The 24907-nt window shown below is 45.6% G+C and overlaps 1 protein-coding gene across 2 annotated transcripts in view; it reads left to right on the top strand.

Annotated features, from left to right (window-relative positions):
• The window catches only part of cftr (CF transmembrane conductance regulator), a 28116-nt gene extending 8049 nt beyond the window's left edge, over window positions 1-20067 (top strand). Inside the window, exons 6-27 of one of the 2 annotated variants that reach the window (XM_086108268.1) lie at window positions 176-339; window positions 913-1038; window positions 2894-3140; window positions 3273-3365; window positions 4066-4236; window positions 4467-4658; window positions 7397-7491; window positions 8152-8238; window positions 8995-9775; window positions 11232-11360; window positions 11448-11485; window positions 11986-12272; window positions 12337-12416; window positions 12554-12704; window positions 14285-14512; window positions 15778-15917; window positions 16271-16498; window positions 16636-16791; window positions 18084-18173; window positions 18257-18429; window positions 18529-18634; window positions 19639-20067. In XM_086108268.1, the coding sequence (XP_085964394.1) occupies window positions 176-339; window positions 913-1038; window positions 2894-3140; window positions 3273-3365; window positions 4066-4236; window positions 4467-4658; window positions 7397-7491; window positions 8152-8238; window positions 8995-9775; window positions 11232-11360; window positions 11448-11485; window positions 11986-12272; window positions 12337-12416; window positions 12554-12704; window positions 14285-14512; window positions 15778-15917; window positions 16271-16498; window positions 16636-16791; window positions 18084-18173; window positions 18257-18429; window positions 18529-18634; window positions 19639-19854 (3978 nt within the window). In that variant the 3' untranslated portion in view covers window positions 19855-20067. The remainder of the gene's footprint in view (window positions 1-175; window positions 340-912; window positions 1039-2893; window positions 3141-3272; window positions 3366-4065; window positions 4237-4466; window positions 4659-7396; window positions 7492-8151; window positions 8239-8994; window positions 9776-11231; window positions 11361-11447; window positions 11486-11985; window positions 12273-12336; window positions 12417-12553; window positions 12705-14284; window positions 14513-15777; window positions 15918-16270; window positions 16499-16635; window positions 16792-18083; window positions 18174-18256; window positions 18430-18528; window positions 18635-19638) is intronic. The other variant, XM_086108269.1, reaches the window with a different exon arrangement.
• Window positions 20068-24907: the final 4840 nt, after the last annotated feature.

The raw sequence follows: 24907 nt of genomic DNA, 5'->3' as shown, positions 1-24907 counted from the left end.
CTGAATTGTGGATATGGCATTCAGTCAGCTGTTTTGCATCACTTGAGTTCATCAACCATTTTTGCCGTTGAATAGGAGATTATTTTTAAAGAATGAATTCATTTCAGAAATGACATCATTGATGTGTGTGTGTGTGTGTGTGTGTGTGTGTGTGTGTGTGTGTGTGTGTTTGTAGAGCCTTGGCCTGGCGCACTTTGTGTGGATCACGCCCCTTCAGTGCATCCTGTGCGTGGGTTTGATCTGGGAACTGATCGAGGTGAACGGCTTCTGCGCTCTGGCAGCTCTCACGCTGCTCGGCATCGTCCAGGCCTGCCTCGCGCAGAAGATGGGACCTCACCGGTAGGACAAAACAACACCGCAGGATCACATAGCACAAGTCGTCTTTGTCTTGGTTCCTGTTTTTATGGCCCCCCGGTGAAGATAGGATGTCCACTTAGGACATCCTATCTCGTCATCCATCTCTCTTTTGCTTGCTCTGAAATGGAAAACCTTTATTTATTTATTTATTTTTTATTGAGCGGTTGTTATGCATTCCACTTGTTTTAACGGCATGTTTAGTCCGAGTTTGGCGAGCCTACCATGCGCCAGGAGGCCTGCCGCGGACGGTTCAAATTTTCTCCCGCTGACTGACACTCAAAAATCGAACATGGCCTGTTGTGAGATTTGAATCGAATGATCGAGTGGGTGCCGATGCAACGTCCGGCTCCACACGCAGCAACCCTCTGCCTTCCACCGCGGCGGTTTTGGTTGAGCAGACAGCTCGTGTGACGCTTTTTTTTCCAATATAAAGAAATGCTACATGCACAATGAATATCATGAACACTTCCTTTGAACTATTGGACCGTATTGTCGTTTTGCGATCCTGCCTGTCACGATTCCTGTTTATGTGTGTGCGCTCGATTTGTTTGAAAGGGTGAAGCGAGCGGGGATGACCAACCGTCGTCTGGCGCTCATTTCGGAGATCGTGGAGAACATTCACTCAGTGAAGGCGTACGGCTGGGAGGAGGTGATGGAGACCATTATCAAGAATATCCGACAGTAAGCAAGCAAACCACCGATGCATTAAGATTTCATTTGTTCCAAGTTACTCCTCACACACCAGACAGCATTAATAGTCAAGTCAAGTCAAGTCAAGTCAACAGTATTTATAGAGCACTTTCAAACAGCCATCGCTGCATACAAAGTGCTGTACATGGAGCAATTTAACATGCACAATAAACAGTAAGACAAATCGGTAATAAAGGCGGTAGAAAGCACCAAACAGTAAAACCAAGAACAAATCTAAGTCATGCTGAGTCGAATGCCAAAGAATACAAGTGAGTTTTGAGGAGGGTTTTGAAGATGGGCAGCGAGGAGGCTTGCCGAATGTTTAGTGGGAGGTCATTCCAGAGAGAGGGACCAGCAACAGAAAAGGCTCGATCCCCTCTGAGCCTCAGTTTAGTTCTTGGTACTTCTAATAAAGTCTGGTCCACAGACCTGAGGCGCCGGGCAGGTGTGTAGGGGCGGATGAGCTCAGAGAGGTAAGGTGGCGCGAGATTATTCAGAGATTTGAAAACAAATAAGAGGATCTTGAAAATAACTCTAAAATGAATGGGGAGCCAGTGAAGGGATGCCAGAGTAGGAGTTATGTGCTCCCTCTTACGAGTACCAGTCAAGAGGCGAGCGGCGGCATTCTGGACCAGCTGAAGGCGCTTAATGGAGGACTGGCTGACTCCAAAGTAAAGGGCATTGCAGTAATCGAGCCGGGATGTGACAAAGGCATGAATTACCATCTCAAAGTGTTCATGTGAGAGGAGAGGTTTTATTGTAATAGGTGGAGTTTACTTTTCTATTTTTTGCATGTGCCGTCATAATACTATCATATGGTTATGGCAAGTTTTATATTATACTATACCTTCTATACTAAAAATCGTTTTGTATTTCATTTTGTTTTATTTTATTTCATATAAATGTAAAACAAAAAAAAACAAAGCATGAAAAAAATAACTTTCGCAGGGTACATGACGCTGTAAAAAAATGATCACGTTTGATTGGCAATTCCTGAAGGCGGGGTTGTCTTGCGATGTAAATATAAGTAATACATTTTAAAAGCTGATTATATCAAAATGTGAAATCGCATCCGGTGTGCATCAATCGTCTTAAATGATCACGATGGCCTCATCGCAAAAAACACTTACCATCACGAGATGAAAACTCGACACGATTATGTTTATGACACCATCATTTGCCTCGTGTCATATAATTATTTATACATTATACAAAAACTATTTTTTAATGGCAAAAACAACAAGACCATTGCACACTGTAAAAAAACAAAACAATTTGTCATTTTCGCCTAGCAAAATTCATGATCACAAAAGTTTCTCCAAGAATTTCCTCTTGCGTGCATCGATTGTCCTAAACCACAGGTGTCAAAGTCAAGGCCCGGGGGCCACATCTGGCCCGCCATATTATTTTATGTGGCCCGCGAAAGCAAATCAAGCATGTCAAGTTCCATGATGCTTGCTAAAGTCTGAACCACCATTTCTAATTGTCATATGTAATCCACAATAACGGTCGTAATTCTTGACTTCTGATTTTAAAACTGGTTATCCATCAATTTGTTGTGCGCTGTATATGTAATATGTGGAGGTGATTAGACATTTAGATGGTTTCCCAAAATTCATAACGGCCCTCCAAGGGCAACCGTAACTACAATGTGGCCCGCGACAAAAATGAGTTTGGCACCCCTGTCCTAAACCGTCACCGCAAGATGTCAACTGAAGTATGCTAACAATGCCGCAGCGATAATTAGCATCATGTGAAATGTGACTTATTTTATTCATAATGATCCATTTTTAGCATCTGGACAAAATGAACTGGCTAATTCCTCACTCGTCATCTTCCTCTTCAGGGATGAGGTGACACTGACGAGGAAGATCGGCTCGCTGCGCTACTTCTACAGTGCCGCCTACTTCTTCTCCGCCATCCTGGTGATCGTGTCCGCCATCGTGCCGCACGCGCTGGGCAAAGGCATCATCCTGCGCCGCATCTTCACCACGGCGTCCTACTGCATGGTGCTGCGCATGACGCTCACTCGCCAGCTGCCCGGCTCCATCCAGATGTGGTACGACACGCTGGCGCTGGTCAACAATATCGAGGTGGGCCCGCCCTCGCGCTTGTCCGGATGGAAGTGATCCCTTGTTGAAAAAAGAATATGAAAAATGGTGTACTAATTTGTGCGCGTGGGTTTTTTTTTTTTTTTTTTTTTTTTGGGGGGGGGGCTGATTTAGGATTTCTTGATGAAAGAGGAGTACCGCGTTCTGGAGTACAACCTGACCACCACTGAGCTAGAGCTCATCAATGTTTCTGCTTCCTGGGACGAGGTGAGACAGCGGACTCCGTCATCCTATTCTGAAAAGAATAAACAAACATCTTTCTGGAACCCCCCCCCCCCCCCACAATTGATAGACTCATTGATGCCTCAAGTCATTTTAAATGCCTCCCTTAACCCTTTCAGGGAAAGTGGTTACTACAGTGGACAGCTTAGCATGTTAGCAGGTTACAGGGTGAATGAAATGGTTAGATTTAAAAAAAAAAAAAAAGAAATTCAAGACTTCCTGCAAATAATAATATAATAAACACCTTCCTCCAAAACATAATACAAACATAATCACTCCACAAAAAAAACCAATAAAATAGACACATCCCTCAAATAATACAAAAAAAACCCTCCTCCAATATTACAGAAATGTAAACGCCTCCCTTAAAAAAAAAAAAAAAAATTAACACCTGCGTGTGCACTTTTCCCCAGCATGAAAAAAAGCTGGTAATCCGTTTTCACAGAAGCTGCTGATTGTAAATGTAAATGCTGAACCCATTTGAACTCCATTGCTAACCAAATCAGCAGCACACAAAAACCCCACAGCCACGAGGAGAACAGCCCGACTTCACACAGTAAGGCCGCAGCCCATATTCGAATCCAGAGCCTCAAAACTGTGAAGCGGATGCGCAAACCACTGTCGCGCCACGCCGCCCGGCCAAATTCTTCTCTAGAGCAAAGTCGTGTTTTGTGTGGCTGTGTAGGGCATCGTCGAGCTCTTCGAGAAGATCAAGCAGGAGAGCAAAGCGAGCGGCCATGCCAACGGCGGCCTCTTCTTCACCAACCTCTATGTGACGCCGGTTCTGAAGAACATCAGCCTGTACCTGGAAAAGGGAAAGATGTTGGCAGTAGCCGGATCGACAGGCTCCGGAAAGGTCAGCCTTCACGCCCGAGCTGCGTTTCTTAACCGTTGTCACCTTGGGGCCTGCATTTTCCTACGTGGAGCTTCGATTTTTTTTTTGTTTGTTTGTTTTTTCGGGTGGGGGGGGATTTGATCCGATTTCAGCCTCTGTCTTGCAATGTCGAACATAATCGACCTTCATTGGGATCGCGACCCATTTTGCAAAATGAGCGCTTCAGAGGACCACTCTGCTCCTTCCCACAGAGTTCACTCCTCATGTTGATCCTGGGAGAACTCATGCCATCCGAGGGTAAAATCCGGCACAGCGGCCGCGTGTCCTTCTCCTCGCAGACCTCGTGGATCATGCCGGGCACCATCCGCGACAACATCCTGTTTGGCCTCACCTACGACGAGTACCGATACACCTCCGTCATCAAAGCCTGCCAGCTGGAGGAGGTGCGTACGTTTCGATCACCTGAGACGAACAGGAAGGGGTTGATCAGATCTGGAAGAAAAGCACAAAACTGTGCGTAAGGGGTGTGAGCTTTGACATGTTGGCTTCTGTGTTTAAAGGTAAAGGTGCGTAAAATTCCATTTGGCAGGATCTCTGCGTAAAACAGGGTCTTATTGCCCCCCCCCCCCCCCCCCCCCCCCCCAAAGTGGCATTGCTCCAACAATTATTCAGCTTCGGAGGTACTAACAGAACCATAACAGAGGCGGGACATTCTACATGTTTTGGTCTGAGCCTCCGGAAGGCTTCAAAAATATTCTGCTCTCCCAGACCGCATTTACACACATCATATGATCACGCGCACAATCACACACACACACACACACGCACACACACACTCTCATAAGCCCGATTGTTGAGTGAAGACCCCTCGGTGGAATAAGGGCCACTCTGTTACCACGGAAACGTGCAGCTCTGTCACTGCGATGTAATGTGAGCTGGTTGCTCTTCCATAATGGACAGGACAACGCCGGGAGACACAAACTAGCAGTGTCCGCTGGAGTCACTTCGATGAGGATGTCCATAAAAACGCCTTATTCATCAATGCGTGACAGTCTGGAAATCAATTTGCAATTATTGGAGTGGTAGTCGTTTTGTCATGATAGGAGACACACACACATACACACCAAAAAAAAACAACACATTCAAATATAGATGTATGCTACAATTGTCGGTCAAAAAAAAAAAAGGACAGCCAGAGGAATAGATGCAATCGAATTGTCAGAATGATTCATTTTTCTGCCTGAACATACTTTGTAAAATGCCTGGCGAACAACCTTTTTAATCTCATTGTTTTAGTTTTTTTTTTTTTTTGTATGAGGCTATTAAATCCGCACATTGGATAGTTGTTTTGGCCGTGTGCAGAGAAGATCAGCGTTTCACGGCCAACCCCGCGTCGGCGTCGGCGCTGAGTGCACTTTCAGGTGTTTTGCTCCCAAACATGTGCTGTTGCCACAGCAAACAAGCACAGTGTGCACTGTCCACATGGCTTGGCAACCACCGCCGGCCATCTTGTTCCCTGTGGCGTGGCGCTCACATGATAACGAAAAGAAAACAAGACACAACGCACGCGACGGCCAGCCGACGTCACCCCGATGATGTTTTCAAAGAACTCAACTTTTGAGCTTTCACTATTTTCCACATTATTCACGTTAGCCACCTGCCTATTATTCGGCCCCCAAAGGCAGCAGACAGACCCCCGTGGGTGGTCTCCGAAAGCCATCCTCTCTGCACAGCTGCTTTATGTTGCTTGTTTATTATACGAGACCAGTGTGATATCGAGCCGTTCAACTCGCCGTTACCTGTGGTTCCTCATGCGGTGACGTCAGGAGTGCGAAAGTCCCGCATCGCAAGAGGTAGGAAGTTTCAGCCGTGATCGCAACTTTCACGTCATCATCCGTACGTTATCGGCGATGTCGACACCACTTGTCCCCATCCCAGCGGTGCTTCCTGGTGATCTTTTGTGGGCTGGTGATCATGAATACTAGCTGGTAAAAATTGAAAACGTCATTTTTTAAAAACATCCAACCATCCATTTTTGGATCCGTTTATTCTCACAAGGGTCGCGAGGCGTGCTGGTGCCTGTCCCAGCCGTCTTCGGGCAGCAGGCGGGGGACAACCTGAACCGGTTGCCAGCCAATCGCAGGGCACACAGTCATCAGTGCAGACCATTTGGAGTGATCAATTAACCAACTGTGCATGTTTTTGGAATGTGGGAGGACACTGAAATACCCGGATAAAAGCGACACAGGCACGGGGAGAATATGCAAAATCCACACCGGAAGGCCGGAGCCTAAATCCACCTCTGCACTGTGATGCGGACATGCTAACCAGTCAACCCCTAATAAAAAGTACAATTCATAAAATCATGCCAAAAGAGAAAGCGATATCTTTCTTTTTTGTTTTTGTTTTTAAACATTCGTTACGTGTCAATCTGACAGGAGGGTAAAATACGACAGCAAGAAAGAAGCCTGATCAGAGTTGGATTAAGTAGCCACTGATTGTACTCAAGTAGGAGTGCTGCTGCTTTAGAATAATGTGGCTCAAGTAAAGGCAGAAAGTAGTCTCCTTTTCGTTTCTTTTTTTTAACTTGGGCTTGAGAGAATTTTGCTCAGACCTCAAATTTTGGCTCGCAACACAAAAGCAAAAAAATAAAACATTGGCCAAGCAACAGCATGTAACTTGAAAAATTCATATTTGGGGGACTTGGAACTCAAGCTTGTATGCATGTTAAAAAAAAAAAAAAATCAAAACAACCGGTACAGACATGTGACACAACTCACACCCCACGAAAATCAGGACAATCTGGAATCCAACAGGGAGACTGCCCTGCATGTACCCAGCTGGCATTCATGTTTTGCACACTGCCCATTGTGTATTATTTTTATTTTATTTTAATTTTTTTTGAAAGAAGCCCCTCCAGACATGTTACAAAAAATTCACTTTGGGAATTTTACTTGGTGTCATCCCACATTGTTGTGCTTTTCTTTTTCCATAAACACTGCTTCATATATAGCGTTTGATGCTCCCACGCACGCAAGTGTTGTTTTCATTCCGGCGCTATCGCAACGCGCTGATTCACCGAACAAAATATCACACAAAAAGTCAAACACTCTGTTCTGTGTTGCCGAGCACTGCGATGTGATGATTTTCACTATCAAATGATGTGCTGTGCCCGCCGTAGGACTTTGCCTTGTTGCCTGACAAGGACAAGACGCTGCTCGGCGAAGGAGGCGTGACACTCAGCGGCGGTCAAAGGGCCCGTCTGGGCTTGGCCAGGTACTTCCCATTTCGGACTAACTTCCCGTTCGTCGTTCATCGCGCAAGGGTGGATTTCAGTACATGAGAGAAAGTCGTTCATTTATTCCAGTTGTTGAATACAAACGATGAGCTCGGGTGTTATACGGGTTCCTTAAATTCACTTATTTGTCTGTATGTGCCCTGACATTGGCTGCTAAAAGTTCTCCAACAATGACGGCAAAATTCGCAAGAGGTGGTGTCTCTATGTGGCAGATTTGTATCCATTGTGGATGAGTCTGGAACATATCCGCCGTGATAAATGGGCGCGTTGGCGGCGAAGGGCTTCACTTACAGGAAACGTGTTCGCCGAAAGTGTTTTACGGTCTCCACTCTGCTGCTCTCAAAAGTCTAATTAGGATTTTATGGACGCCGGCTAACGTGTGTGTATGCGTCTGTGCTGGTGTCTGTTCGTGTGTGTGTGCGTGTGTGGATGACGACACTCACGTTGTCATACATTATTTATGGCCTTTATTTGCTGCGTAAAGTGGTCCTCCCTGGCCTCGGTTTAAAGCCACGTCACTGACGATGATATTCATACATTGACTCCAGCAAACAGCCCACCTGTCATTTTATTCACCGTTTTCTCGCATGACAAATAACCCCCTTGTTGTGTCTCTGTGTGCGTGTGTGTGGCTGCAGGGCGGTGTACAAAGATGCAGACCTGTACCTGCTGGACGCGCCTTTCACACACTTGGATATTGTGACTGAGAAAGAGATTTTTGAGAAGTAAAGTATTACAAATCAGTTCGGGAAAAATTGCTACTCATAAAATGAGCCGAAAAATGATACGATGTGCATTAAATGATAAGATGAAAATAACGGCTTCTTGATAAAATACTGATAAAGCACAGACAGGAGTTAATTGGCGATACACGTTTTCTCATCTGGGGACAAGACGTTGTTCTACATTTTCTCGTCAAGATAAATGTCATCTTTAGTACAGTTGAACACCGCATACTTGCAGTTCAGCACTCATGGATACTAATATTCGCAGATTTTTTTTTTTTTGTCAAGATGTAAAAAATATTTTGCTTTATTTTTTGTGGGATTTTTTTTCCTTTCTCAAATTTATCCCTGTTTTTCATGGTAAATGTATATCGAATGTTTATCAGATTATTCAGAAGAATTGTTGGCTTTGTAAAAACAAAAATAATAAAATATTACTGGATTATATTATATTATATATTGGAAAAATTCAAACTGGCTTAATTCACAACAAGTAGCAGTTTGGTGAAAAGCTCTTCAAAAAAGTACAATATTAGAGAGTTCTATTTTCCTTATTTAAAAACAATTACAGATTTTTTTGCTTTTTGGTCCGGTATCTGGAACGGATTAATGGCATTTCCATTCATTTCAATTAGGGAAGATTATTTGAAGTGTTTTTCGCTCAGCGCATCTTCATGGAACGAATTAAACTTCCATATGAAGACAGCACTGTACAGTACGTCACATCAAGTGCTCATGTAAGCATCTGTCGTCCAGGTGCGTCTGCAATCTGATGTCCTCCAAGACTCGCATCGTGGTGACCAGCAAGCTGGAGCACTTGAAGCGCGCTGACCAGATCTTGCTCCTGCACAACGGCGACTGCTACTTCTACGGCAGCTTTTCGGAGCTCCAAGCGCAGCGGCCCGACTTCAGCTCGCTGCTGCTGGGCATGGAGGCGTACGACAACGTCAACGCCGAGCGCCGCGGCTCCATCCTCACCGAGACCCTACGCAGGGTCTCCGTGGACGAGAGCGCCGGCTTCCGAGGCCCCGAGACCAGGCGGCATTCTTTCCGCCACCCGCCGCCCCCTCCGATCATCACCGGGCCCCAAGGCGTTTGCGACGGCTACCCGGAAAAGCGCAAGCATTCGCTCATCCTCAACCCTCTGGCTGCCGCCCGCAAGTTCTCCTTCATCGGTCAGCAGAACGCCACCGGGGCGCCGCCCGCATCCATGGAAGACGCCGTGCGGGAGCTCTCCGAAAGGAAGTTCTCCATGGTGCCTGAAGACGACCAGGTCGAGGAGGTTCTCCCTCGGGGGAACTTGTACCACCATGGCCTGCCCCACCTGAGCGGGCAGCGCCGGCAGTCCGTGCTGGCGTTCATCACCGCCACGCAAGGCCACGAGCGGCACGAGCAGATGCAGACGTCCTTCCGGAAGAAGCTCTCCATCGCGCCGTCCCACTGCGACTTGCCGTCCGACATGGACATCTACTCCCGACGCCTGTCCAAGGACAGCGTCTACGACATAAGCGAGGAGGTGGACGAAGAAGACATGGAGGTAACACCTTAGGTGTTTCTTTTATCCATTCATTTTCTGTAGCGGGTACAATAGTGCCTCTAATTACGAACGTCACGTCATACGAAATTTTCAAGTTACGAAAAGCCTCGACAATATCGCCTCTTGTTACGAAAGAAATTTCAAGATACGAAAGGCAAGAATACAGTATGGGCTGCGACTCGCAGCTCCGAGTTTGCTGAACGCGACATCTTCCTAGCTGCTCTGCCATTGGCTATTACCGAGCATCATCCTGGCATCGCATTGGCTAAGAGGGACCTCTACCATATTTGTCTCTGTGTATGGATCGATAAATAGATAGAGATGTGTTTATGCAGCGTCCACGTCATTCACCCCTCGGGCCACGAGGTGTTTCGAATGCGAATCGCCCACAAAAAGTGTTCACCAGTCGGGCGATCGCTCGCTATGACGATGTTTGCCTTGGACATTTTCGAAGGATTGTTAAAAGCCGACCAAAGCTGACGTCCTTGGATCAGTTCGTTAGAAAACAGTGGTGTCAAACTCAAGGCCCGGGGGCCAGATTCGGCCCGCCACGCCATTTTATGTCGCCTATGAAAGCAAATCATGTGTGTCAACTTCCATGATCCTTGCTAAAATCTGTAGCAAAATGTCAAATTGTCATGTGTAACCAACTCTTGAGATTTTGCAATAATTTTGTTCCCCTGTTTACATTCACTTGAACAAGCATTTAACAAACAAATATAGTTGACTAATTTCAAAACTAGTCATCCATCTTTTTTTTTTTCTGTACAAGTAAATAATACGATGTGATGATGAAACATTAATTCGGTTTCATTGTTGATGTTAACGCCAAAGTGGCCCGCGAGCAAAATGAGTTTGACACCCTTGTTATAAAACGTCAGGCAGAAACCTCTTCTGAGGGAGAACATGAACTAAAGAGGGCAAAAGACGATGAGGACGCAGTTAAAAGTTAAATGACCATCATTTTTATTCTTTACTCTATTCTTTGTTTTTTACGTTATGCACAACTCTCATTGATTGTGCAATAATCGAATTGTAACATGTATTTGTTTCACATTCTGATGCATTTGCTTTCGGAAACATTTATGTCTGAATTTTGGGGGGGGCTTGGAACGGATTAGGGCTTTTACATGGAAAACGCGTCTCTACTTACAACATTTTTTTAGTTCAGAAATTTCTTCCAGAACCAATTAATTTCGTAAGTAGAGTTACCACTGTATCGTTAGAGTCGTGGCTGACTCGAAGCGAATCACGGCTGACTTTGGGCAAGCGGCGTGGTACATCCTGGACTGGTTATTGTCCAGTCACAGGGCACGGATGGTCAAAGAAGCATTTATACTCACATTCGCATCCAACTTGTTGGAGAAAGCCAGTGCACCTCGCGACACTGCCATTCGGATGCATCTGTCTCTCTCGCTTTCTGTGTGACCGGCTTACCGGTGCGGTGTTCCCACAGCAATGCTTTGCGGACGAGCGCGAGAACGCGTTCGAGACAACGTCGTGGAGCACCTACCTGCGCTACGTCACCACCAACAGGAGCTTAGTCTACGTCCTCATTTTCATCTTCCTGGTCTTTGTCATTGAGGTAAATCTCACGCGTGATCCAATCGACACATTCTTCTTGAAGCATTTATAAAAATCAAACATTTCTCGCCCTGATTCCTGACTTCAGGTTGCGGGTTCGGTCATCGGCATCTATCTCATTACTGAGTAAGTGTCACCTTCTTCAAAACACCGCAACAGTGTGTACCATAGCGGTGATAATTTTACCGTTTGAGCCTTACGAGTCCCAGGGACTCGCTGATCAGAAAAGTATGAGTCCCATTATGCATTTAGAGAGTCCCAAATTTCGAATTTGGAAATGGTCTACTTCTTCATTTGCATATGAGAATAACATAAACGACAACAATATACATTGAATTATTTCTTATAAACAAATGCTGCAAAAATAATTCAGGCATACAAGATTTGTTTTAACACCTGTTACACGACTTGGCAATCGTCTGCTTTCCGCGAGGTGAAGGCCGATCTCGCCGATCTCGTCTCGCGAGAGCGGAAATCTCGTCACGCGAGATTACTTAACGCGAGATCAAAACAACAATGGCGGCGATTGTCAAACTGCGATCGTCGCTGGGAAAAAAAGTTTTGTTTTGTTTTTTTGACTGAGAAATGGAGCACACCCCACAAGTTGTCTTTTCCTCTGCCATCAGCACAATCTGGAGGGACGGCGCCAACCCGTCCTCTCCCAACTACATCGACGAGCAGCACCCCAACACCTCGTCGCCACCCACCCACCTGGCCGTCATCGTGACGCCCACCAGCGCCTACTACATCATCTACATCTACGTGGCCACTTCGGAGAGCGTGCTGGCGCTGGGCTTCTTCCGAGGGCTGCCGCTGGTGCACACGCTGCTTACCGTCTCCAAGAGGCTGCACGATCAGATGCTCAGCTCCGTGCTGCGCGCTCCCATGGCGCTGCTCAACACCATGAAGACGGGTTAGTGACGGCGAGCTCCGCATCCTCTGCCCGGATGCCGATCATCCCTTTTGTTCCGCGCCAGGCCGCATCATGAACAGATTCACCAAGGACATGGCCACCATCGACGATATGCTGCCTCTGGTGCTCTTTGACCTCATTCAGGTAACATATGAGAAAGTGGAGCGTATGCGGTGTGGCATCAACAAAAATGCCGTTTTAAAGGCATCGTGTTTATAAATGCGCCACAAAAATTCATTCTTAACTTATATTTTTACTCCTCCCCCTCCCCCCCATCCTAGCTGTCAGTGATCGTCTTGGGCGCCATCTTCACCGTGTCCATCATACGTCCGTACATCTTCATCGCCGCCATCCCACTGGCTGTCATCTTTGTCATCCTCAGGAAGTACTTCCTCAGGACGGGGCAGCAACTCAAGCTGCTGGAGGCTGAAGGTGAAGACGGATATTTAGCTACGATAGCATCAAACAAAACCTTTTTCGGCTCCTTGTTGACCGAACATAACAGATTAAGAGGGCCGTGATGCCTTGCATATGGGAAAGGAGAGCCACGGGTGCCAATGCACTTTTGAGCTGTTTATTGAACTCTGGCAGAACAGGAAAAACTCATCAAAACAATGAGCGCGATCGCGCCGCTGTCGGCCACAGCTCGAAGCCCTGTGACACTCACACGCATCACAAACCACCCCACCTGGCCACGCCTCTTAAAGGCACACGCATGTACACAAACGCAACAATTCCCAGTAAATCTATTGCCGTGATAAGCGGGGGGGGGGGGGGGGGTTTGCTGTATAAGAACGCGATTGTATTTGGGTCAGTCAAGCAGCGAACGGGAAGGAATGCGCTTTGGCTTGTCTGCTGGGCGATCGTGTTTGGTCGATCCGAAGGAGAAAAACATGACGGAGGAAGAGCAGAGATGAGCGGAGGGGGAAACGATGGAAGAGGAAATCATCCAGGGCACTCCGTCACGGCACAATAACATTGATGGGCGGTGACACGATACTCCCTGACGCCAGTTCACGTCCAATCCAGGTCTGACGCATTTGTGATGGGCGCTCGTTTTGGCAGTTTAGCGTTCGTCCCTGCCGGTGCTTGTTTTAATGGAATTGTTGCGCTAATTTAAGTTTCAATGTGAAGCTTTCATCGTCCTGGTTTGTGTTTGGATGCTTTCATCAAAGTCTTGTGATGAATCTGCATCTGCAGATGGCCAGAAGAGTCGTCGGTTCGGGTTCCAATTGTGGGTTGGGGTCAGGATTCAGGATGTGAGGTTTGAATCGAGGCTTTATGTTTCGGATTTAGGGGATAGGGTGGAAATTGGGTTTTCGGGGTTTGGATTTGGATCAGCGTGTGACACGAGGCTTCGCACTGACCCAGTTCCAAGACTGCATTGTTGGGGGGGGGGGGGGGGATACATTTTGTGGGTTCCTCCCCGAAGGCAAGACGAAAGTGAAGCCGACCTGAGAAACAGGCTGGTCCTGCTGGAGTGAGGAGTGCCACCGAAACAGAAACGAGTGACATCAAAGCATTGATTTTTTTTTTAAGAAGTCTGGCACAGCGTACGATAACTTTGTGTCGATGACAGTCCAAATCAGAGGTGGGTAATCAACAGAGAAGTGTGGCGCTGACTGCTTATAGTGTGGCGCAGGATGAGAAAATGGGTCAGTGCTGCTGACACAGATACCTGCCTGGTGCTTGTTGGCCTTCCAACTTATCTGCCACAAGAGTTTTGAAGAGCTGACAGTCTGATGAGGAGGCACCGGGCTGGCCCGGGTTGGGATGGAGTGGGATTTCCTTCATCCCCATCCTGGTACCGGCAGCAGCGTACCCGCCCAGAAGAACATCAATCACTCATGTCTCCTCCCACTCCCTCCATGTTAGTTAACTCATTCTTTGCTGGGATTGCGCTCTCACCCCCCTGCTGTTGAGGGTTTTAGCAAGATTAGCTAGCAGTTTCAAAATCGTAGTCACAAATATATATATATATTTTTTACTTCCTGGATTCCTTCCCACGGCAGCTCGCAGTACAATCTTCTCGCACGTCATCATCTCGCTGAAGGGCCTGTGGACCATCCGGGCGTTCGGGCGTCAGACGTACTTCGAGATGCTCTTCCACAAGGCGCTCAACACCCACACGGCCACCTGGTTCCACTACCTGGCCACGCTACGCTGGTTCCTATTCCGCTGCGATGTCATCTTTGTGCTCTTCTTCACCGCCGCTGCCTTCATCGCCGTGGGAACCAACCGTGAGTACATACGGTACTACTAAAGTGGGGGGAAGCGCAAAATGAGAACACCACGGGATAATCACTCACCACAACCCCACGCTACAGGTTGGTCACACTCGATATAACCCACACCACAGGATAATCCCTCTCAATGCAAACCACACCAAGAGAATAATCACTCTTAACGCCACAATGTCATCGCTCACCCCCACACCACTGGATAATCACTCTTCACACACTCCATACCACAGGATGATCACCCTCGAGGGAACCCACACCGCAGGCTTTTGACACACCCCACAACCTGGGATAATCGCCTGACACACCCCACACCACCGGATAATCACTCTTCACACACTCCATACCACAGGATGATCACCCTCGAGGGAACCCACACCGCAGGCTTATGACACACCCCACACCACCGGATAATCAGCCTACATGATAATCATTCTGAATTTTATGATCATTTCCCCCAGATCATTTGATTATCATTTATTGCACATGGCAGGACAATAACTCTGAACACGCCACATGGTAAAGAGAATAACTCTTAACACCGTACAAATAACCCAGTGACTCGCAACACACCCCCACACCGCAGGATAATCCACTGTGCCACGCCCAACACCACGGCATGTTCACTCCCAAATCACCCAGGATCATACTTCCAGATGATCGTCGGGCCTTTAGCAGACTTTGTAGGCCCGCTACAGTCCGTATATTCCCTGCTTTGTCTGCCTCTGATGCCATACGGTGGCACGAGCAAAATAAGAGACTTCTTGTTACATAAGGACTTTTTTTTTTTTTTTTTTTTGTATTGGAGCTCATCAGATTCCGTGAACTTCCGTAGCCTCTCTGCTGGGATGAATAAAGCCTCTCCGAATCATTTGTGAACAATGGGGGAACAATGTGTGGGTCTGTGAACATCGATAATACCGATGATGTTTTTTGAATGTCCTAACCGAATCTTTCCACAGGGCGTGATGACTCTTATTTGAGTCTTATCTGAACTCTGCAGTGTGTCCACTGCCGCAGTTCAATTGGATACAATGTCGGAGCACAGGAAATGTGTGCGCTCTGGTGTGTGTGTGCGTGCGTGTGTGTGTGTGTGCTTGAGAGCATGAGTGTTGGACACACATGCTTCAGGAGACGGGGATTTGGTCAATGTACCCGAAAGAACAGTTTAACGGCCCGTTAATAGTGTCCAACGGGGCCACGCCTTTCTTACCGTGTGTGTGTGTGTGTGTGTGTGTGTGCGGTTGTATGACTATTCTTGTGAGGACGTGTGTGTGTGTGTGTGTGTGTGTGTTTTTCCACAGAGGACAAGCCGGGTGAGATCGGCATCATCGTGGCGCTGGCCATGCTCATCCTGGGAACGTTCCAGTGGGCCGTCATCACCAGCATCACCGTGGACAGCCTGGTATGCCCTCACACACACACACACACACACACACACACGCGCGACGACATCATCACTGTCCGGCGAACAATGCAAAGTAGGTTGCGAGAGGAGTCAGGAAGTACGAGTTGATGGCAAGAGCAGGCGGCAAAAATAGTCCGAAAAGGGAAGGCAGCAAGAGTTTGGGTAGCCGCGGTCGTTGGTAAAATGAGTCAGCGGGAGATATTTGTGAAAATTGCAAAAGGAGGCGGCAAAATGAGCAAGCCAAAATAAAAAGCGGAGCACAGCTGTCTCACAGCAGCAGGAACGGTCGTCGGTAGTCGTCGGTGGCTTCGTTTTGATTTGCTCGTAATCATACTCCACCTGCTCCTCAGATGCGCTCGGTCGATCGAGTGTTCAAGTTCATCGACCTGCCGTCGGAGGAAGTTTCGGCGGGCAGGGGAGGCAAGACGGGAAGCGACCTGGTCATTGACAACCCGCACGCTCAGGACTATTGGCCCAACCGAGGACAGATGGACGTGAAGGGCCTCACCGTCAAGTACACGGAGGCCGGACGGGCGATCCTCAGCGACGTCAGCTTCTCGGTGGACGGCGGACACAGCGTCAGTTTGGATTTGATCATGACTCGCGATGAAAAAAAAAGAAAAACCTCCGCTGCCGGGAAGCTGTATTATGTGTCTTACGAATCGCAAACGGTCCGATGTTCAGTCATCGTAACGGGGTCGGTGCTCTCCTCTAGGTCGGTCTGCTCGGTCGTACCGGCTCAGGAAAAAGCACCTTGCTGTCGGCTCTTCTGCGTCTGGCATCCACAGACGGCGAAATCTCCGTTGACGGCATCTCCTGGAACTCCGTGTCACTTCACACCTGGAGGAAGGCCTTTGGCGTTGTGCCGCAGGTACCCGGAGTACGCGGCGGTCGTGGATTCTAAGCGTCGGCAGCGAGGATGAGGCAGAAAGAATACGAGGGCAAGACCGAGCCAGGATTGCGAGTTGTCAAGGGAAGGCAGTAAGCAGAAGGGAGGCGGCGGGACTTGTCGGCAAGACCGGTCATCGAGCACAGGCATTGATTGTAGGCAGCAATACAAGTGGTTGGTAGTCAGCGATAATAGATTGCGCGCGTAGGCAGCAGAGGAGCAAAAAAACAACAAAAAAAACGGAATTTTTGTTTTTCTAAATTTAAAAGATGCGCATGCATCGAATCAAACCGAACCGAATCGTTCCACTTTGAACTATATTGAGATGCGTATCAAATCGTCTTTATTGGAGCGATGGCAAGACTAGTCTTCCGTATTTTCCGCACTAGAAGGCGCACCTAAAAGTTTTTCTTAAAAGCTCACAGCGCGTCTTAAAAGCCGATGCGCCTTGTGTACGGTCATTACGGTAATATGTCCACCCTAAAATGGCTCCTTGCTCGAGACACGCTGATAACGCAGAGTTTCAACTTCGGCGATCGGTTTCGCAGTTGAACACGGAAATAGAGCAGCAGCAAGAGTTTAACGTGAACGAGTCAATGTTAGAACGTGCTGTTGGTGAAGTGAACAGTGTCGCTGCTTCATTAAAGTTTTACTGACATCTGATCGTTCTGTTGACGTTTCCTTGAGCATAGCTCCATCTAGTGGATGCATTGCAGATTGCGCCTAATCTATGAAAAAAATTACGAAATAGGCCATTCATTGAAGGCGGGCCTCATAATCCAGTGCGCCTTTTAGGGTGGAAAATACAGTACTAGTTATCTAACTATGTTACTGCTGTTATTTAACTACTGGACTAGTTAACTGCTAGATTTGGAGGGCAAGAGCACCTACCAATAGCACCCATAGCAAGGGCAGCAGCTTGAATAGTTTAGTAGACTAGTAAAGGAAGGCAGCCAATAGTAGATAGCAAATGTAGTCGGCAGGAAAACTAGTTAGCCAAGACTAGGCATCAAATGTGAGCAGCTCTACGTCGATTGTGAGATGAGGCAGCAAAGCGAGTTGTCATGGTTAGGCGGCAAAAATGGATCGCGAGAATATTAATCAAAGCTAGGCAGCTAATTGTAGATGGCAAGTGGAGGCAGGAAGAGTAGTCAGAATGGTTAGCTAGCAAGACTAGTCATCAGATGGCGGCAGGTCGCAGTACATAGCAAGGCGAGAAAGCAATACTAGATTTGTGATGATGTTTATGCCCTTCCGATGTTTGTCATCTCCAGAAAGTTTTCATCCTAACCGGAACTTTTCGGATGAACTTGGATCCTCACGGCCGCTACAGTGACGACGAGCTATGGCGGGTGGCCGATGAGGTACTCGTACACGCGTGCCCGCCCTCTCATGGCCACCTTAGCACCAGCTTAGCGTCTTGGTGGTCGGGGCGGGTGATTATCAGGTGGGCCTGAAGTCGGTGATCGAGCAGTTCCCCGACAAGTTGGACTTCCAGCTGGAGGACGGCGGCAACGTGCTGAGCAACGGACACAAGCAGCTGATGTGTCTGGCTCGCTCCATCCTCAGCAAGGCGCGCATCCTGCTGCTGGACGAACCCTCGTCGTACCTCGACCCCATGTAAGTCGCCCACCCCCCACGACCGGCAGCTCAGGTTTTAGTCGGAACATGACGCCTGACAGAAAGTAGTTGTCATGTTTTGTTTTGGTGTGTTCTCAGAACGCTGCAGGTGCTTCGCAAGACGCTGAAGCAGTCGTTCTCCGACTGCACCGTCATTCTCTCCGAGCACCGACTCGAACCTCTGCTCGAGTGTCAGTCCTTCCTGGTGAGAGACGATCCCCTCAATCAGCACTTGTGTTTTTGGGGGGCATTGCCAAAAGTATATTTTTGACCAATTTTTGACATATTCGAGAACAACAAGTGCATTCTTCAAGGGTCAATGTATGTTTTAACAAAACCTTTAATATTTACAAGAATCAAAATTAGGTTTTTGATTGAAAAAGTCTTTAAAAGTATTATTTTGAGAGAGAACGAGTATTATTTTGGATTTTTTTTGTATAGTAAGGCGTTTTTAGCCGAAAAAAACGACCATGTATAGTAAGCCGTTTTTAGCCCAAAACAAACCCGACCATGTATATATAGTAAGGCGCTTTTAGCCCCAAAAAAAACGACCTTGTATAGTAAGGCATTTTTAGCCGAAAAAAACGACCTTGTATAGTAAGGCGTTTTTAGCCGAAAAACGACCATGTATAGGCGTTTCTAACCTCAAAAAACGGCCATGTATAGTAAGGCGCCTTTAGCCCCCCAAAAAAACGACCATGTATAGTAAGGCGTTTTTAGCCGAAAAACGACCATGTATAGGCGTTTCTAACCCCAAAAAACGGCCATGTATAGTAAGGCGCCTTTAGCCCCCCAAAAAAACGACCATGTATAGTAAGGCGTTTTTAGCCGGAAAAAACGACCATGTATAGGAAGGCGTTTTTAGCCGGAAAACGACCATGTATAGGCGTTTCTAACCCCAAAAAACAGCCATGTATAGTAAGGCGCCTTTAGCCCCCCAAAAAAACGACCATGTATAGTAAGGCGTTTTGAGTCGAAAAAAACGACCATGTATAGGAAGGCATTTTTAGACGAAAAAAACGACCATGTATAGGAAGGCGTTTTTAGCCGAAATAAATGACCATGGATAGTAAGGCGTTTTGAGCCGAAAAAAAACGACCATGTATAGTAAGGCGTTTTTAGTCTTTCTTTTTTACGAAAGTCATATCATATACTTGATAACTATAAAGTCTTATTTATAAAGAACCACATTTTTTTGCATGTTGTCAGATGATGTCGGGCAGCTCGATCAAGACGTACGAGAACCTCCACAAGCTGCTGAACGAGACGAGCCAGCTGAAGCAAGCCATGAGCCCGTCGGACCGCCTGCGCCTGGGCCCCACGCTGCACAGGCTCAATTCCACCAAGAGGGCGGCGCCGCCCTGCGCCAACATCGCCTCACTGCCCGAGGAAGCCGAGGACGACGCACTCGACACGCGACTCTAGCACGCTCACTAGCCACGCAAAAACGTACCGTTTGATGGGGAAACAAAAAGCCCCACTTTGAAGCACTTTAGAGACACGCTGAGGTACTCGCTCCAACTTAATGAACAACCATAGCACAAGTTGCCAGTAATTCATTCAAAGTCGCAATAATCTTTTTTTCTTCATGAAATGTTTTGTAAAAGATACGTTCATTAAATTTCAAAATTTTCCAAATGTTCTTGTGCTTCTTTATACCAAAACAAAGGAAAGACATGTTGTTTTGGTTGTTTATAGCAAAGTATGGGATCATTTTAATGGTCCAGCCCACTTGGCATCTACCGAGGCCGTATGTGGCCCACCATGTGAAATGAGTTTGACACCAGTGATGTATAGTAAGGCGTTTTTAAGCCGAAAAAAACAACCATGTACAGAAAGGCGTTTTTAGCCGAAAAAAACGACCATGTATACAATGCGTTTTTAGCGGGAAAAACCCCCGACCATGTAGAGTAAGGCGCTTTTAGCCCCAAAAAAACGACCATGTATAGTAAGGCGTTTTTAGCCGAAAAAAATGACCATGTATAGTAAGGCGTTTTTGGACGAAAAAAAACGACCATGTATTGTAAGGCGTTTTCAGCCGAGAAAAACGACCATGTATAGTAAGGCGTTTTCAGCCGAAAAAAACGACCATGTATAGTAAGAGGTTTTTAGCCGAAAAAAACGACCATGTATAGTTATGCGTTTTGAGCCGAAAAAAACGACCATGTATAGTAAGGCGTTTTAGCCGAAAAAAACGACCATGTATAGTAAGGCGTTTTTAGCCGAAAAAAAAGACCATGTATAGTAATGCGTTTTTAGCGGGAAAAAAAACGACCATGTATAGTAAGGCGTTTTTAGTCGAAAAAAACCACCATGTATAGTAATGCGTTTTGAGCCGAAAAAAAACCGACCATGTATAGTAAGGCGTTTTGAGCCAAAAAAAACGACCATGTATAGTAATGCGTTTTTAGACGAAAAAAACGACCATGTATAGTAATGCGTTTTGAGCCGAAAAAAACGACCATGTATAGTAAGGCGTTTTGAGCCGAAAAAAACGACCATGTATAGTTATGCGTTTTAGCCGAAAAAAACGACCATGTATAGTAAGGCGTTTTTAGCCGAAAAAAAAGACCATGTATAGTAAGGCGTTTTTAGTCGAAAAAAACCACCATGTATAGTAATGCGTTTTGAGCCGAAAAAAAAAACGACCATGTATAGTAAGGCGTTTTGAGCCAAAAAAAACGACCATGTATAGTAATGCGTTTTTAGACGAAAAAAACGACCATGTATAGTAATGCGTTTTGAGCCGAAAAAAACGACCATGTATAGTAAGGCGTTTTTTTCGTCTAAAAACGCCTTATGACACATGGTCGTTTTTTTCGTCTAAAAACGCCTTACTATACATGGTCGTTTTTTTCGGCTGAAAACGCCTTACAATACATGGTCGTTTTTTTCGGCTAAAAACGCCTTACTATACATGGTCGTTTTTTTCGGCTAAAAACGCCTTACTATACATGGTCGTTTTTTTCGGCTAAAAACGCCTTACAATACATGGTCGCTTTTTTCGTCTAAAAACGCCTTACTATACATGGTCGTTTTTTTCGTCTAAAAACGCCTTACTATACATGGTCGTTTTTTTCGGCTCAAAACGCCTTACTATACATGGTCGTTTTTTTCGGCTAAAAACGCCTTACTATACATGGTCGTTTTTTTCGGCTAAAAACGCCTTACAATAAATGGTCGTTTTTTTTCGGCTCAAAACGCCTTACTATACATGGTCGTTTTTTTTCGGCTCAAAACGCCTTACTATACATGGTCGTTTTTTTCGGCTAAAAACGCCTTACTATACATGGTCGTTTTTTTCGGCTCAAAACGCCTTACTATACAATGGTCGTTTTTTTCGTCTAAAAACGCCTTACTATACATGGTCGTTTTTTTCGGCTAAAAACACCTTACTATACATGGTCCTTTTTTCGGCTAAAAACGCCTTACTGCACACGGTTGTTTTTTTTCGGCTAAAAACGCCTTATTATACATGGTCGTTATTTTCGGCGAAAAATGCCTTACTATACATGGTCGTTTTTTTGGGTTAAAACACCTTACTATACATGGTTGGGGTTTTTTCGGCTAAAAACACCTTACTCTACATGGTCGTTTTTTCGTCTAAAAACGCCTTACTATACATGGTCGTTTTTTTCGGCTAAAAACGCCTAACTGCACACGGTGGTTTTTTTCGGCTAAAAACGCCTTATTATACATGGTCGTTATTTTCGTCGAAAAACGTCTTCCTATACATAATTTTTTGGGGTTAAAACACCTTACTCTCCATGGTCGTTTTTTTTCGGCTAAAAACGCCTCACTCTACATTGTCGTTTTTTTCGGGTGAAAAAGCCTTACTATACATGGTCGTTTTTTTTGGTTTAAAACGCCTTACTCGACATGGTCGTTTTTGTTCGGCTAAAAACGCCTTATGACACATGGTCGTTTTTTTCGTCTAAAAACGCCTTACTATACATGGTCGTTTTTTTCGGCTGAAAACGCCTTACAATACATGGTCGTTTTTTTCGGCTAAAAACGCCTTACTATACATGGTCGTTTTTTTCGGCTAAAAACGCCTTACTATACATGGTCGTTTTTTTCGGCTAAAAACGCCTTACAATACATGGTCGCTTTTTTCGTCTAAAAACGCCTTACTATACATGGTCGTTTTTTTCGTCTAAAAACGCCTTACTATACATGGTCGTTTTTTTCGGCTCAAAACGCCTTACTATACATGGTCGTTTTTTTCGGCTAAAAACGCCTTACAATAAATGGTCGTTTTTTTTCGGCTCAAAACGCCTTACTATACATGGTCGTTTTTTTTCGGCTCAAAACGCCTTACTATACATGGTCGTTTTTTTCGGCTAAAAACGCCTTACTATACATGGTCGTTTTTTTCGGCTCAAAACGCCTTACTATACAATGGTCGTTTTTTTCGTCTAAAAACGCCTTACTATACATGGTCGTTTTTTTCGGCTAAAAACACCTTACTATACATGGTCCTTTTTTCGGCTAAAAACGCCTTACTGCACACGGTTGTTTTTTTTCGGCTAAAAACGCCTTATTATACATGGTCGTTATTTTCGGCGAAAAATGCCTTACTATACATGGTCGTTTTTTTGGGTTAAAACACCTTACTATACATGGTTGGGTTTTTTTCGGCTAAAAACACCTTACTCTACATGGTCGTTTTTTCGTCTAAAAACGCCTTACTATACATGGTCGTTTTTTTCGGCTAAAAACGCCTAACTGCACACGGTGGTTTTTTTCGGCTAAAAACGCCTTATTATACATGGTCGTTATTTTCGTCGAAAAACGTCTTCCTATACATAATTTTTTGGGGTTAAAACACCTTACTCTCCATGGTCGTTTTTTTTCGGCTAAAAACGACTCACTCTACATTGTCGTTTTTTTCGGGTGAAAAAGCCTTACTATACATGGTCGTTTTTTTTGGTTTAAAACGCCTTACTCGACATGGTCGTTTTTGTTCGGCTAAAAACGCCTTATGACACATGGTCGTTTTTTCGGCTAAAAACGCCTTATGACACATGGTCATTTTTTTCGGCTCAAAGCGCCATACTATACATGGTAGGTTTTTTTTGCTAAAAATACCTTCCTATACATGGTGGGTTTTTTGGGCTAAAAACACCTTACTATTCATGGTCGTTTTTTTCCGCTAAAAACGCCTTACTATACATGGTTGTTTTTTTTCGTCGAAAAACGCCTTACTACACATGGTCGTTTTTTTCGTCTATAAACGCCTTACTATACTGTACATGGTCTTTTTTTTTTTTAAACGCCTTACTATTCATGGTCTTTTTTTTCGGCTAAAAATGCCTTACTATGCATGATTGGTTTTTTTCATCGAAAAACGCCTTACTACACATGGTCGTTTTTTTGGGCTAAAACCGCCTTTTTTTCGGGGGTTTTCGGTTAAAAACGGCTCATCGTTCACTTCAAAGAGCTGTTTGATAGACTGCTCTTTGTACCGGCTCGTTCGCGACAGACATCACTTACATATAACTCACGTTATATGTGAGGTTCACAAATTATGACAATAAACGTATTTTTATAACAGTCGTTTTTGACACTTTTTTAAAAAATGTGGGTAAAATATGGCTCATGAAAGATGTGGCTTAGTTGAGGTTGAATTCAGGCTGATATCAGGAACCTGTTCTGGCCCAGCGTCGGTCCGGAGTAGGGCCAGATATGGTTTTACAATGCGGCTCAGATCTGGGCCGAATGCGGCCCACATCATGGATGCCAGACGTGGGCCACTGCAGGACCGTCATTCATTGAGGTATGTGGGCCGAGTGTTTGTGCCGTGTCTGCTCCAGAGCTGGGCCAGACCAATTTTGCTGACTGGGACATTTTGACATTTGTTGGTCAGCTTCTGTTTGCACACGACCACGCACAGGTTGGGTACCTGTTGATCACTGGTGTCAGACTGAGACCACAGAACTATCATAATTTAGCGTTTGAAAACATTCGGTTCTGCTTCATGTTCATGATCAGCAGGATACAGACACGCACACAAATATTCACCTGCGTGGAAAGGGCGTCCCTTTTCCTTCCACTAGAGGGCAGCGTTGCTGTCTATCAAACAGCTTTTTTTTTTTCAAAAGTGGAAGTTGAAAAACGAAAACAAGTATTTCAGCGGATCTCTTGTGTTTATGTCGCACAGAGGACGTTTTTCTCTTAAGCAGAAGAACAATGCGTTTGTCCCAAAGATAAACATGATGATTTTTCTTTCATAATAAACTGTTCTCAAATAAGCAAAATCTGTGTTCATACACACACACTATATATATATATATATATATATACTGTATATATATAAACACACGCACACGAACACACACACACACCGTGTATTTCACAGGACATTTTGTATGTTCTTGCAGTTGGAATATCTTACTATTTTTTTACAAATCATCTTTCCTTGGCTTATGAGTAATCAGTGCCAAATCGGACCACAAAAATAAATCGGCACCTGGGG

The sequence above is a fragment of the Hippocampus guttulatus genome, chromosome 4 (assembly GCF_054856545.1).
Source record: "Hippocampus guttulatus isolate MCC_2025c chromosome 4, RoL_Hgut_1.0, whole genome shotgun sequence".
NCBI classification, from domain to species: Eukaryota; Metazoa; Chordata; class Actinopteri; order Syngnathiformes; family Syngnathidae; genus Hippocampus; species Hippocampus guttulatus.
The sequence above is the reverse complement of the archived record's forward strand: the minus strand, read 5'-3'. Positions and strand labels throughout refer to the sequence as shown.